Source organism: Mus caroli, unplaced genomic scaffold (assembly GCF_978045245.1).
Source record: "Mus caroli unplaced genomic scaffold, Mus_caroli_1 scaffold_6, whole genome shotgun sequence".
In the NCBI taxonomy this organism is placed as follows: Eukaryota; Metazoa; Chordata; class Mammalia; order Rodentia; family Muridae; genus Mus; species Mus caroli.
Window position 1 is genome coordinate 110,139,571 of NW_028227261.1, and position 15,014 is coordinate 110,154,584.

Consider the following 15,014-nt stretch of genomic DNA (forward strand, 5'->3'; position numbering starts at 1 on the left):
TTCTCTGTGTAGCCCTGGCTGTCCTGGAACTCACTCTGTAGACCAGGCTGGTCTGGTCTTGAGCTCACAGAGATCCTCTTGCCTCTGCCTCAGTGCTGGTATCGAAGGTGTGCACCACAGCACCCAGCTCCTTCTACCCTCTTAACACTTCTTACTAGAGATGAACGCCAACTTGACTTTTTGTGTGGGGACATCCAAACCATAAGCAATGATTTATTTAGTCCATATTGAAGATGAGGAGACTGCTCAGACAGGCTGAGTCACTTGCCCAAAGCCACACATCCTTTGAGAAGAAGTGCTGATGGTTAATAAGCTCTCAGCTGGCCTCAGGTCCTCCCTTGTGCTCCCATGACACCGTGAGGGGCCGAGCTTGTGTGCTAACCACAGGCCTTCATCCACAGTTTCCTCCATGGGGCCACTCCACTGACCAGACCGGTCAGCTGTTTGGCACTGGTTTGCTATTGGAGAGTTCTCAGATGCTTCCGTGCGTTGAACTCTAGATAGAACCTGTCGCTCTTGAAGGAGAGCCAGTATGTGCTGTGCCTCTTGGATGGAGGTCCCACTGAGTGATGGGTCCTACTGACTAACAGGTATCTGAGTGACAGCTATCTGGATACAAGGTGACCTCTCTTCTCTTCTGGGGCCACACAGAATCCTTCTTGTTAATAAGACATAAAAATCTATGATTTAAGGGGTTCCTTTGAGAGGTGTCCAGAGTATGAATCAGTAGAAAGAGTCAAGGAGCCCCAAGGTAGGGCAGAGTCTTTTTTGGCTGGGTGAACTCATAAAGAAAGGTGTTTTGTTGTATGACCTTTGACCTCGGGCCTATTGGCTTTACCTCTGGAAGCCCCAGCAAAAGCTAGAACCAGGCACTTTGGTTCCCTGATCTCTGAAAGCCTGCTCTAGAGGAGGATTGTGTACCTGTGGACGGTCAGTTCCCTCTGCTGGGGCAGCAGCCAACTGGAAAGCCCCCTGACCTCACCCTTCTAACCACAGCCTTGACTGGATCCTAGTGTCAGCTAACAAGAACCCTTCTTCCCTGACCCTTATGTACCCTGCCACAGGCCTCGCCAACCCACAGCACACACTGAACGGCCTCGGGCCCCAGCTCCTGCTTTCAGTTTGGCCCAGAGTCCCCGTCTCCCTTGCTGGAGTCCTAACCAGCCTTAAGACTTCTCTCAGTGGCCCTTCAGTGGACCCAGAAGGCTTCCCAGGACTCTAAGCTAAACATACCTTGCTTTTTCAAGCTGCTGCTTTAGGTTCCAGCAAAGGCTAAGGTTCTCCTCACTGTGCAGATGGCGGTGAGGAGGTTGGAGCCCCAGGCCTACCCCAGAGGAAAGGCATCCCCACAGCTGGGAGTGAAGATCTATAGCTGTGGTGCTCAACCTGTGTGTCTCACCCTCACAGGGGTCACCTATCAGATACACTAGGATTCGAAATTACAGTTGTGAAGCAGCCACGAAATAATTTTATGGTTGAGGTCACCACAAGCTGAGGAACAGTGATGAGCTCTCAGCGTCAGGAAAGTTGAGAACTACTGGGTTATACAGCATTTGGTCTGCTCTGCCCTTTGACAAATAAGGAAACAGAGCCTGTGGTGGAAAAACAATGTCTTAAAGACAAGAGTCCAGGACCAGACCGGGAGGTAGGAACTTGGCCTTGGAGTTATGCTCTGGTCCCAGAGAGACCACTTCACAACTGAAATGCAGTTTTACTAAGTCTTGTGAGCATCGCAGGGTGGCTGGGAGGTTCAGTTTGATTCTGGATGCCCAGGAAGACTTGGGGACTGATGGAGGAGCATGTCAGCATGGCTGACATGTGCTGAGCCTTCTTTGAACCTCTGCAAGCACCACATGAGCTTTGCAATTGCCCCAGCTTTACAGAGAAGGAAACTGAGGCACAGAGGAAATTGAGTGACTCACTGGGATTTCCGGAACTTTGAAGAGGCACACTCGGGATTTGAACCCATGAAGCCTGGCCCCACACCAGTTGATCGAGGACTGTGGCATCTGCCTGGTCAGTCTGTTGCCCCTAGCCAACTTTGTTACTGTGTGGACCAGCTCTGTGGACAGCTTCCTTGGTAGTGAGATCTGGAGTAGCTTTTCTACTCTGTACACAATATTAGCTTACTATACAGCACTTGAGATAGTCAGGCCCCATTGCAGAGTCCGCAACAGGTGGCAGGACAGCCTCCAGGTCAGCTTCAAGTCCCTGAGATAACCAGGATCCCTTTCCAAGAGTATATACTCTAAAGGGCATGGCATAGGACAAGGACTCAGATACCCACCACACCACGACTCTGAGGGCACCAGGTAGGAGTCCAGGTAGGTGTCTCCTCCTGGGCCCAGGATGTTGTGATGGACAATGAATCAGAAATTAATTTAAATCTTAGCCCACAGAAGAGTCCACAGCATATCCCTGGCTGTGGGAGCTAAAAATGAGGGCCATTATCCAAGAAAAGGTCCACTCAGTCCACTCAGTAACGGGTCCCTGGCTGACCTACATCTACTCATTCACTCATTCACTCATCCACTCATTCACTCATTCACTAATTAGTCATCCATGCATGCAGACGGATGCCATGCCTGTGCTGAAGCTTGGGATCGAGACATAAACAGACAAAACTCTGTCCCCAAGGACTTCTCAGCCTCGTGGAAGAGACAGATAATTAACAAGATGAACATGATGAACAAGACAGGTTGGAAAGTGATGAGCTCTGTGGGATAAACCGTGGCAGGACAGAAGGATGAGCTGGTCAGGGGAAGCATCCCAGGGAGGGCCTCTCCTGGATGGAGCCCAGGAAGGGGGCAGGAGAGCCTCGGGGACTCTGGGGAAGCCAAACAGGGTGTTTGCTGGGAGCAGGCAGGGCAGAGACCTGTAGGAACAGACACTCGAGTGCTGTGGGGACTCCACCCACTGCAAGGCCAATGGGATATGAGAGGATGATGCAGGAGACTCTGTGTGCCACAGCGGAGACAGGGAAGGGTGCCTTCTAGAAGCCACACCGGATGTAAGAGCTGATGGTGCTGACTGGGACTCTTCTTCTAGTCTCTAGAATCCAGAGGGTTTGGAAGCTACCTGTGAGCCTTCACGGACCTCCAGGGTCTATGCCAAGTCACTCCAGCTGAGCAGCCTTAAGACATTCCCCGTTGGGGATGCAGCTCAGAGAGGCTTCCTGGAAGAGGTGGCCTGGCACGATGGTGCTAATCAGAGATAGGGCAGGCGTGGCGCTGTCAGGATGTGCCTCTGACTTATGGGTATGAGAGCCTTGGCAAGAGTGCTTTCTCTCCAGCCTGTTTCTCAAAGAGGAGGAGGAGGAAGAGGAGAAAGAAAGAGGGAGGGGAGGGGAGAGGAGGGGAGGGAAGGGGAGGGGAGGAGGCAGCAGAGGCTCTGTAGCACTGATGGATCTGCTGAGGCTGAGTTGTGCGGCCCAGCCCTGTCACCACTCTCCCTCTGTATGCGGGAACCTGGCACCCTGACCGCTGAGGCATAAAAAACAGAGAATTGGAAGGCTCAGCCTGTCAGGCAGGGAGTGGCCCCCAGAGAGGCCTGAGCAAGAGCGTGTGTGTGTGTGTGTGTGTGTGTGTGTGTGTGTGTGTGTGTGTGGTGTGTGCGTGATCTGACTGTGCTTGCCTATGAGGTGGGAGGAGAACCTGTCTCTTCCAAAGCCTCTTGCCCTTTGGCCTTTGTGCATTCCCTTTAGGAGGATCATGGAGTCACGCTTGGCGGCAGGTACTCCCTCGGGACCGTGTTAAATGCCTGTCACCTCCAGCAGGGCAGGGCCTTACCTGGGGGCTTAAGAAAACCATCCAGTGTTCTGGCTTTCCCTGCCCTGCTTCAAAGCCCCTGCTAGATAGACATGCCAGGCTCTTGGGCACTCAAGTGGGAGAGAGAGGACCCAGTCTGCCCTCTGGGTCCCAGCTATAGGAAGAAGGAAGAAAGAAATGGGCAGAGTCTACTGCTACAAGCATGTAGGGACAGGACTCGAGGCTGGCCTTGCTGGCAGAAGACTCTCTTGGGGCTGTTGTGAACCCCGAGAATAGCCAGGGGCGAATGCTTAGCATTACAGGCTGGATCTGAGTGAACTGTCCTCCGGGTTCCCTTCACCCATGTACACCTGCCTGAGCATGCCCACCACCAAGAAAAACTGCCTCCTCTCCAGTGCCTAGACAACCCCCAACCCCCTCCCATACTTCCTCTTTTGTTTCCTAAGCATTTAGCCTGTCCCTTCCTGTCAGCAGACACATGGGGTAGCCCTGTGTCTCATGCTCCTGTCCAGCCAGCTGCCCTGGCACAGTCACTCTGAATTCCCAGCACAGAGGATCCACACTAGAGATGAGGTCATGAGGGATGGAACTGACACACTAGGGTCCCTAAGGTGTCTCAGCCAGTGCCAACAGCCCAGCAGGCTAGGGTTGGACTTGTGCAGGTGAACCCAGAGAGACCCCACCCAGCACCTAGGACGGCTCCGTGGCCTCCATTCCCATTATCAATGGGAATGATCCAAGGGCTTTGGAGTGACATAGACAGCTCACTGGATGAGAGGATGACCCCGGTATCCTGTTATTGGTTACCAAAAGCACCCGAGACTCACTGAAGGGATGAGCACCATCAACAGCCAGCAGTTAAATGGACTTGAGCCCACTGCCTTTTCTGAACCTGATTTAACATTTGTCTTCTGTTTCTCTCTGCCCACCTCCTGCAGGGAGTGAATTTTCTGGAAGTCCCTACAGCCACCCTCAGTATTCTTCCTACAATGATTCTTGGAGGTTCCCCAACCCAGGGCTGCTTGGTGAGTACTAACCTGTGGTGTCCCTGGGTCCGTGGCTGCCCCACATGTCCTATTTGCTGGACCACAGTCCCTTCTGAGGTCTGGTCATATCTTTGGCCATGCGTGCGGTTCTGTTCTGGTGGTCTTAGTACAGTTAATGCCACTGCAGCTCATGGAGGTGGGAATGTGAGGGAGAACAGAAGCAAGGGAAAGTGCTTGCCCATGAGTAACTCACATTTCTTAAGAACCATTGAAAAGAGTGAAAATTCCCTAAATAGGAGGCACTGAAAATACAAACTCGAATTGATTGGTGCTGGCTGCTGAGAAAACTATCTTGCTAAGGGCTCTGAGGCCCAGTGATTGATTAATGATGTCTGCCATGGGCATCATTGGTGCCAGCTCCATTAGGAACCAGCTGCCCTGTGGCTTGCCAAGGCATGCTGTGTAGAGCTCAGCTGGTGCCTAACCTCTATCCAAGACTCAAATTGGCAGAACGTCCATTGCCTTAGCCAGCCTGGCCTGTGAATATCATCGGTATATTTACTCATACACATACACACACACACACACACACCCCAAGCATCCTAACTGTTCTCCAAGGTTCAAGAAGAGTGCTTTGTTTTGTTGACCTAAACCTACATGAAGCCAGCTGATGAGTGCCCACCAAAGTTTAACTTAAAACAGAGGACCTGGATGCAGAGGTCACCACTTAGCATGGAGAACCAGCCAATCAGCTTGCAGGGTCCAATACTGACCTCGCCCTACAGTCAGCCGAGGATGTTCTGTTTGGACCAATGAAAGGAAAGTGGAGGAGGCTTTGAGACAGCTCTGGCCTCTCTGACCACACTAACCAGGCCTCTGTCAGTGAGAGCCCGCTAATTCTCTCGAATCCTTAATTATTTTAGGACCAAGAACCATAGACTTTGTCAGAAAAGCACTAACCCGAAGTCTTCACATTCAAGTTGCCAAACTTTCGTTCCCTCCCCAATCTAGTTTGAATAAGACAGACACACGGTGTGGAAGCTACATCTCTCTTACTACCCTGAGAGCCACGTGTGGGATGCACTCATGGTACCCTGGGCTACCCCAAGCATTCTGGTGTGTCACGCACAACTGTAGATGCAATAAGGAACACTGCTAATTGGTGTTTCATGTCCCTGTGTGACAGAGTTGCAGCCTGCTTTACAGAGCTCTGGTTCCCAGGGGTCTTGAGTTTGCCAGTTACTGTCTCTCTTTTGATTGGTCAAAATCACTTTAAGCGTTGAGCAAGTGTTTCCCCTCACATGGACTCTGAATTGGCCGAGCTGTCCATCTCAGTCAGGAAGACGTGAGAGTGACCGTGTCTCCCTGCAGATGTAGCAGAGAGGTCATAGTTTGAGGCTCAAACTCAGGAGTCCCTCCTAGAAACTTTCCTCTGACCGACCAAGCCCTGGTCCGAGTACTACAGGGAGAGGCACAGGGGATGTGTCTCAAAGTTGGTCTTGAGCCTGTGGGAATGGCTCTGTTTGAAGCCACACTGACCCAGGGCTTCTACTTCAAGGCCTAGACCGCACAAAGAAGGGCAGAAATCCAGCTGGTGGGTGGCACCAAGCCCTGCCAAGAGGGCATGTGTGCTTTCTACAAGGCATCCTAGAGATTAGCAGTGATGCTCACTTCTGGGGACTTAAGGGACACTGCAGTGATGACAAAACCAGAGTGGTGGCACAGGAGCTGGAGTGGTTGTGGAATATGCACAGATGAGGGACTTGGAACCAGGCTAAGAAATTTGGAACGGATCTCAGGGCAGTGGCGTGTCTAAGGGGATGGGGGTGGAGGTGGGGGTAGAGATCTGAGACTTTTCTGCTTAAGTCTGAGTAAAAGCCCAGTTCCCAGCTCATAATGTGAAGGGATTGGCCCTGTGAGCTCACAGGCTAGGGGTAAGGAAGCATCAACCAGGTGTACCTGTGCTAAGTCCTGAGGGCTTTCCGGAGGGCTAGAGAAAGGGGAGGGAGGGAGGAGGAAGCTGACTCAGAACTCGGATTATTTAAGTGAGCGTTTACTAATTGCACTAGGCACTGAAGGAACACATCTCATTTCCTCCTTTCAAGATCTCTATGGAAGTCATCCTAGTATCTCTGAGAGACAGAGAAATGTGGGCAGATTCATTCGCCCCAGGTCACACATAAGAATGTCAGACAAGGTGCCACCTTGACCCCAGAGACCATATCCTTAGGCTGTATGTGCTAGGGTTCTCGGAGCTCTCAAACTAATTCAGTCTGAACAGCTACAGCTGGGAGGGGGGTTGTGCCTCTGTAGAAACAGGTGAGAGGCCCTCCCCACCCCACCCCCCCTACCCCACCCCGGCACTAAAGCCTTGTGTGCGATGAGGACAGCCAGCTGGTTTTGAAAACCGGGTTAATGACTTATAACTGCAAACAACAGAATCCACGCTGGCTAGTTTAAGCAACGCGTATTTAGTAAAAGATATCAGGGGTTTCCAGGATAAGATGGCCATGGGACACAGGGCCAGGAGCACACCCATTCGCACTGCAGGCTGTGCTGTAAGCTTCCCCACTGTTGTCAGCTCGCACCTACCAATTATTCCAGGATGTGACTTTCCCTCGGTGCTCTGTAGCATCGGAGGGTGTTCCCTCCCACCATTCAGCCATGGAGGTCTTTGACACCTGTTCCTGCTAAATGGAGTCTGCAGTCCATTTCTTTAAGTCGCAGCCTTTGCAACCAATGTCCAATGCAAGAGAGTCTAACGGGCAGCTTCCAAATAAAACACCTGAGCCCCAGCAGCAAGGGAAGCTGGGAAGGTAACTCACACAACACAGGAAAAGTGCCAGCGTAAGAGGAGTATTCATCACATAGGGCAGCTCCAAGCAGGAGAAATACTTGAGTCTATAACCTGGCTCCATCAGGCCGTCCACCAGCCTATACCTTAGTTGGATCTAGGGTAAAATGAGAGTGGTTACCATGGTAGCCTCTTACACACACACATTGAACATGAAGCTCTTGAGACACAGGCTCTGAGCCCTTTGGGATCCCGCTTGCATGTTGATGAAGAAGACACATGACTCACCTGACCACAGCTTTGCAAAGAGCTCCAGCCTGCTACCAGCATACTGGCCCTGCCACAGACTTCTCAGCGGTTAGGCAAACAAATCCCACGGATTCAGACTACAAAGATTCAGTCTGATGATTTCTCTCATTTGGTGTGGAGGAGGCCAGGAATGTGGTGACCTGTCCTGTGTGTCCTTAGGTCCCGGTGAGGCCCTGAAGACACGCATCCACAGCGCACTCCTCCCGCTCAGACAGCCTTGCACTGGCTCTCAGAGACCCCTGCTGCCCCAGCTCCTTTACCAACACAGTCAGTCAACACTGGCAGTCCCGTGCTCAGCACCCCATCCTGTAGGGTCCCTCAGGCTGGGGAGGGGGCCCGCAGAGGCAGGCATAGCTGGCAGGGCTGGCAACAGAAAAGCCAGCCCTGGTCAATTAGGATTAGAATAGGGGCACCTGTGGCCGCTATAAAGGGATTAGAGAGGGAACCAGCCCTGAGCCAGCCTGGAATGGCTGTGTCAAGAGGTAAATTGATGATAATGTGAATTAGAGAGGGAAAAATGACAGAAGGAAGGACAAGTTTATTCTAGACGAAGGTCTAATGGGCACAGAAGACAGAGTACTTGGCGAGGTGATGTTTTCATTTTCTGTGGTAAATCAAACCCTCAGCCAGGACCGCCACCCAGGCTGGCTAGGCCCTGAGGGGTGACCGTGAATGGAGCCGAGAGAGGGAGTTGAAAGCTCACCACTGGAGGCTTCTGGAGCCTTCCCCTCCACTTTCTGTTCCTTTGTGAGGGCCCCTATGGTTTTCATATTCTTGTGAAATTCCCAGACCTGTAGGGATATGCCCCACCCCCACCCTGTTGCTGTCCCATCCCACAGAGTTTGAGAAAGTACAGAGACTGACAATGCCTCTGAGTCCGGGCTGGGGTGTGGAAGTGACCTTGAAGGCAGCAGGAGACTGACTGTGCTGACCTGGGCCTTCTGGAACTGCCAGGAGCGGGACCATGCTACCCCTGCCAGAGTCTGGGGCAGGAGTGGGTAGGAGTCTAGATGCTAAAGTGTCCTCCTACCCCACTGCAAGCATCCTCATCAATAAAGAGGAGCAATAATAGTTCCTACCTGCTAAAGTTCATGAATGTAAGTCTTCAGACGGAAGCGATCGTTTCCACAGTGACCTCACGTTTGCTCCGCTGAGACCCCCTTTTAAAGACAAAAACAACTGAGTCCTGGGAAGTAAAGTCACTTGCCTTTCACCAAGGTGTGATTGGGTCTGTGAAGTAACCACCCCAGCTCAGCCCCTAGTTAGGGTATCTGGGAGAACCATCATGCCTGGTTTGGATTTGAGTGACACTTCTGAACAAATCCAAGCTGACTCCTCTGGGAATTAAGGTCACCAGGCCCACCCCAACAAGACTGGCTGGCAGGGGCCGAACTTGAGTCAGATGCAATGAGCCTGCTGCCCTCAGTGTCGGCCTTGAACTGCGGTGAGGTGGATGAACACCTCACAGAGGGCACACATCCTGGGGTCAGGACCAGGCTCTGGCACTGAGGGGCTCTGTGACCTGAATAGGTTTTTATTCTGCTGATCACCCATCTCCTCATTATCAAAGATTTGAAGCTCTAACCTCTGTGGTTCTGAGAATCCAGCCAGGACCCCCAATTCCCACCCACCCCCCAGCTCCCCAAGTCCCTGGGGAAGAGTTCTAGTATAGACGGAACTTCTGGTAGCTACTGCAGATTTGTGCCCAAAATGCAGAAATAGTCCAGAGGCATGAGAGGAACCCAGGGACCACTCTGTCCTGAGGTCACAGGAAGAACCCTTGTCTCCCATATAGCCACCACTGCTCCATGCCCGCGCCCCAGCCCAGAGCAATCCCACTTTCTGTCAGTGGTCACCAGAGCTTTCCTGAACACCCAGCTTTCCTGAGCACAGATGCCTTTTAGTTTATTTTTTTCTTTTTTCTTTTTTTGGTTTTTCCGAGACAGGGTTTCTCTGTATAGCCCTGGCTGTCCTGGAACTCACTCTGTAGACCAGGCTGGCCTCAAACACACCAGGTGGCCGAAGCCACCGCCTATGACCTATGACCCTGCCTGCCTCTGCCTCCCAAGTGCTGGGATTAAAGGCGTGCGCCACCACGCCCGGCTAGTTTCTTTTTTTCTAAGACAGGGTCTCATTATGTAGGCTGGCCTCTTGGCAGTCTTCTTCCCCCAGGCTCCCAAGATCCGGATTATACATATGAGCAGACATGGCTGGATCAGATTCCCCTTAGCTGGAAACTGGGAGCAAATGGCAGGAAGGCCAGAGCCCAGCCCTGCCTGTTTAGGATTCTCTGCCCTGGGAAAGGGGAAATGTACAAAGGAGAGAAACTGAGCTCCCAGGAGAGGGGTCCCAGGAGAGGGGTCCCAGGAGAGGGGTCCCAGGAGAGGGGTCCCAGGAGAGGGGTCCCAGGAGAGGGGTCCCAGGAGAGGGGTCCCAGAGGAGGCAGGCAGGGCCTGGGACTTGAGGGAGGCCTAGACAGGACAGCGGGTGTGAGCACAGGCTGGAAACTCCAGGAAGGAGTCCTGAGTCTGATAAATGGGGTCCCTGGCCCTGCCCCATACATTTGAACGAAACAACGCCATCATGTAATAATGATGGTGTCAGGCATAAGCATTGGGCATAGTGTAGAGAATGGCTAGAGTGTCAGCATGGTCAGTGTGGCCCAGAAGGGTTAGCCAAGGCTTGACTACAGACTACTTCTCAATCAGACAAAACCCTAAACACTTACTCTTGCAGGGAAGGCCTCAGATGGCTTTCACAAGACCGGATATTGAATACCTTGGGCTTTGTGGTCCATAGGGGCAGCTACTCAGTTCCTCCCAATGACATGGAAGCAGACAGAAGCCACACAGAAGGAAGGGGAGGCCACGCGTAACCAGCCAGGACAGAATCCTGCCTTCAGGCCTGATCAGACTTCAGGGAAAAGATCAGGATAGAGGTCTAAGGGAGAGTGGGCAGTGCCTGAGAGGACAGAGGAGACAGAGATGGGGAGACCTGTGGACAGGGGACTCCAGGTCTGACCTCAGTGCTCTCTTGTGTCTTCTAGGCTCCCCATACTATTACAGCGCTGCAGCCCGAGGAGCGGCCCCACCGGCCGCAGCCACCGCCTATGACCGTCACTGACCCTCAGAGCCACGTGGGCGCTAAGCACTTACAACACATATCATTGAGGGAGGCAGCCTCCCAACCCCTGAGACAGACAGAGGGGCCCAACGACTCGTCTCCCACCCCCGCCCCACACTCCCCTGAAACGTCCTTCCTCCCCTTCGTCCTGCCTGGGATCCAGGTAGGGTGGTTGGACCTCTCCATCCTCGTCATTTCAAGAGTCGCTTGATGAGCTTCTCCAGGTGGTGACAGGGTCTCTGCTGATCTAAAGACCACTGCAGCCAAGCCCAGCCTGCCAGTCCCTCTGACTGTCTGACCATCTCTGCCTCTCAGCCCAGCAGGTCTGGAAAGGAGCTTTCATTGTTTCACAGCACCCATGTAAATACCGTCTTGCTCCTCTGTGGGCCCGAGGGTCCGACAGAGCAGATTAGCCAACCCACAGTGCAGCCCAGGACATCTTCCACGTGTGCACAGAGCATCCCTCTGCCCCGGTGCCCTGTCAGGTATCTCAAAGCTGTCTTTGAAACTGGCAGTGCCTACTTGAGGATGCCTAGCCTCTAGCTCACTCTACTTCCCTGCTGTCTAGAAGGCTCACCGGTGGTCATGGGGCAAGTCTCCTTTGAGGTTTCCCCTAAGAGGAATACACTCCGGGGAAAGTCCTCTTCTGGCTTCTTGTCTCTGTTTCCACAGAGCCACTGCAGTGTCGAGAGTCCTTCTCTTGATCGGGGACTCCAAGAGAACTGTCTGGGACATTCTTCAGCGGCCGTTCTAAAGTAAGAGGTTATCCAAGTGCTGAGCCATTGTAGCTCTGAATGGCTGTCTGGATCAAAAAGATCATGTGACCCAGGCCAGGGGCAGGCTTGAGGCTCCCCTGGTCCTCCTGGCCCCACCCCCGGAAGCACCAAACTGAATATGATTTCTGAGGCATGTTCAGGCTCAGGTCACTTTGGGCATCAGCCACAGACACTTCACCCATCAACTGTCCTTTGGGACCCCAACTACTGAATTCTGGGCAAGCCTGTCCCAGCCACAGAGACAGTGACTAACAGACAGAACTTATCCCTGCATCGAGGACCAGCAGATACCGGACCAGCAGCCAGAACCTGAGCTTCCTCTCACATAGCCCTGCCCACCTTTGGGGAGCACAGCGTGTGACTGGTATGGAGGTTCTGGGGATGGTGGTGGGTGCCTGACTCACACCATGCAGGTCCCTCTGCTGCTACAGGAAGTGGAGATGGAACTCGGGGGTGGGAAAGGTACAGGAAGGGCGAGGGGAGGGACAGGCTAAGCAACGAAGAACTTGTGAGTGACTTGGGGGTGGGTTTGAGTCTGGGGTACCCAGTGACACAATTTTCTCATCTGGAACTCTATTCTCTGCACAGTCCCTCTTGCCAACTCTGAATAGCAGAGAAGAGCCCGGGTCTAAACTGAGGCTGAATTATAACAATAATGGAGAACTTGACCATTTCACCTAACAGTGTCCCCCAGGAGCCTGCTGGAGCCATACTGTGGGGCCTCAGACCCTTTACCTCTCTGAGACTCTGCTGGGCTGACAGTAGGTTGAGGTCACGATTTTTTCTTCCTCCCAGAGAGCAGAGGTGGTGACTGTCACCTAGGTCAGCCCTCACTTCTGAACAAGTATGTGGGGATCTTGTTAATGTTCCAATCAAGTGTAAAACAGGCATGGCAAACAGAGGAGTCTTCAAAACCACATAGTTTAGTCTCTGAGGGGACCTGAGGCCTAGCTTATGGAAGCCCAGAACCAGACCGGAGACCAAACAGACCTCCTTCCCATGTATTCTGTGCCTCCATACCCTCAATTATGGCTCTGAATAGTGAAGGCTCTGAGCAGTGACTGGATTGGGACTTGGGCCCCTGCCTTCTGACACGTGATGATCTCTGTCACTTCTAGCTTCCTGTCTCTTTCACCTGGGAGAGGAAGTGGCAGTGAGGAAGACAGCAGGAGGCACTGCTTTGTCGCAGAACTCCAGATTAGGTTTGCAAACCAGTACAACTGCCAAGGTTCCCCGGTCACCAGGCCAGAGTCAAGGCCCATGAGCTTAAAGTAGGCTGGATACCTAGGGAACTTGCTAGGCAAAAGAAAGCAGCTAGAGCCCCAGGCCACCTCCAGGAGCTGAGTGACATGGCTCCAGCCTCCACTTGTCAGCTAAGGTAGGAGAAGGAAGGCTCCGTCCTCGTCCCTTTGTCCCTGTCCCCTGAGTCCCTCTCTTCTAGGGGTGTTCTCTCTGTGCTTGTTGCAGTTTCAAACTGTTGGGAAAAAAAGGAGCCTCCCTGAACGCGGCTGGCTGCTCAGTTCCGTACACCTTCCTCAGCCAAGCCCACCCTGCCCCACAGTGGTTGCCCTCCCCAGCCACCTGATCTAGCCCCTGGAAGGAGCTGCATCCTCCCTCTCTCACCTGAGGTGCTGCTGGTCCTCAGATCAGAGACGGTATTTCTTAGACAACCCCATGGTTCCTGGGATGCCAGGTTAAAAGCACAAAAACCCAGAGGCTCATGGCTGCTCACGCACACTCTGCTCTTGCCAGCTCGTGAGATGCAGGGACACGTGGGCGTCCTCAGGCTCACACACCTGCTCGCTCGCACGCTCACACCACAGACGCACAATGCCAGAGAACAGAATCTGGGGGCTTTAGCAGCTCTGAGCCGGAAGGCCCAGGCATTCTTCACGGGCCTTCACTTCTGTTGTCCCGTTTGAACTTTGTGATAAAAAGATATTTTCATACTATTTGTCTAGCTCCCGCCTGAGAACTTGTGTTAGATAGCAAACCTGCCAACCCTTTGCTAAGACACCTTCTCAGAGATTGAGCCTTCCTAACCAACATTGTGCTTTGTAATGCTTCACTCCCCCACGGGGCAAAGACCCTGACATTTGGGGCTCACTGTGAAGACGAGGATGAAATGAATTCTCAGCTCTCTGAGCCACATTCTTTGCCCACAGGGTTAGCACCCATCACAGAGCTTATGGCTTGAAGACACTCACTCTTCAGTCCTCCAGACATTCCCAGACATGCAACAAGGAAAACAGAGCCCAGAAACTGGACCAGTAACAGGAAGGGTCTAGGGACCGGTGGCCTTGCTGGTCCCATTAATACTGAAACTTTCGTTCTTTACATAAATTCATGGAATACTTGGTATTTGTGTGGAGCCTTTCCCTGCTGTTCCCTAAGGCTCACAGGACAGTGTGTCCAAGCCGGAGCCACAGTCCCTGGCAGTGCCCAGACATGAACCTTCTCTGACTCTCAAGAGCATAAGGCAGCAATTCCATAAGCCATCCGTCCCTCTTTCTCTTTTCTCTGCCCTTTTTACTTTGGAATAAACTGTGACAAGGTGCAGGAGAGCCTGTTCTAGAACCTTGGCTATCCATAAGCCAGAAAATATAGACAGACAGACAGACAGACAGACAGACAGCTGATTCAAAGCCATGCTCTGGGCAGGGTACAAAGCAGCAGCGTATGGTGTGGCCCAGGTATCTAGAGTGTGACTGGCCTGTGAACTGGCACCTCAATAGTGCGAACTTTTAAAACACTCTGTTGGCCAAAAGAAAGAGCTGTGTATAGGCTGTCTCCTCCCATTGTGGCCCTGTCAAAGCCTCCATCCCTCTTCTCACTCTTTCATGACCCTTGGAGAAGATGTCAGGGAGGCAAGAGGTATGTGAGCTGCTTGGACTTTGGAGGTGGCAATGGGTGAAACAATGATTGTCTTGGGTATGGAGGGAGCTGTTGGTTTTCCATGTATAGAGCCCCAGATGTGTCCACTGGGCATCGAAGGGTGAAATCCCTTTATGAGGGGTCCGGCTCTAGAGTGGCCGCCCTGCCTTTGGCAGCCTTAGCTCTTTGTAGGTGACATTTCAGCTAGAATTTAACTCCACGCCATGGGGAGCAAATCTTAAAAACAAACCAAGCACTTCCAAACAAATACTAGGAGCAAGTGACGTCTGACACACAGTCTCTCGGGAGTCCCCTGCACAGGCCAGCCTAGGGTAGGCCGACCCCATAGGTCTCCGAGTTAGACCAGCTCCATGGTGGGCCTGGC

General features: G+C 52.6%; 1 protein-coding gene across 1 annotated transcript in view; it reads left to right on the top strand.

Moving 5' to 3' along the window:
- Pax5 (paired box 5) overlaps positions 1-10,979 on the top strand; it is a 173,726-nt gene extending 162,747 nt beyond the window's left edge. Inside the window, exons 8-9 of the mRNA XM_085839326.1 lie at positions 4,706-4,792; positions 10,903-10,979. Coding sequence (XP_085695452.1) covers positions 4,706-4,792; positions 10,903-10,979 — 164 coding nt within the window. The remainder of the gene's footprint in view (positions 1-4,705; positions 4,793-10,902) is intronic.
- Positions 10,980-15,014: the final 4,035 nt, after the last annotated feature.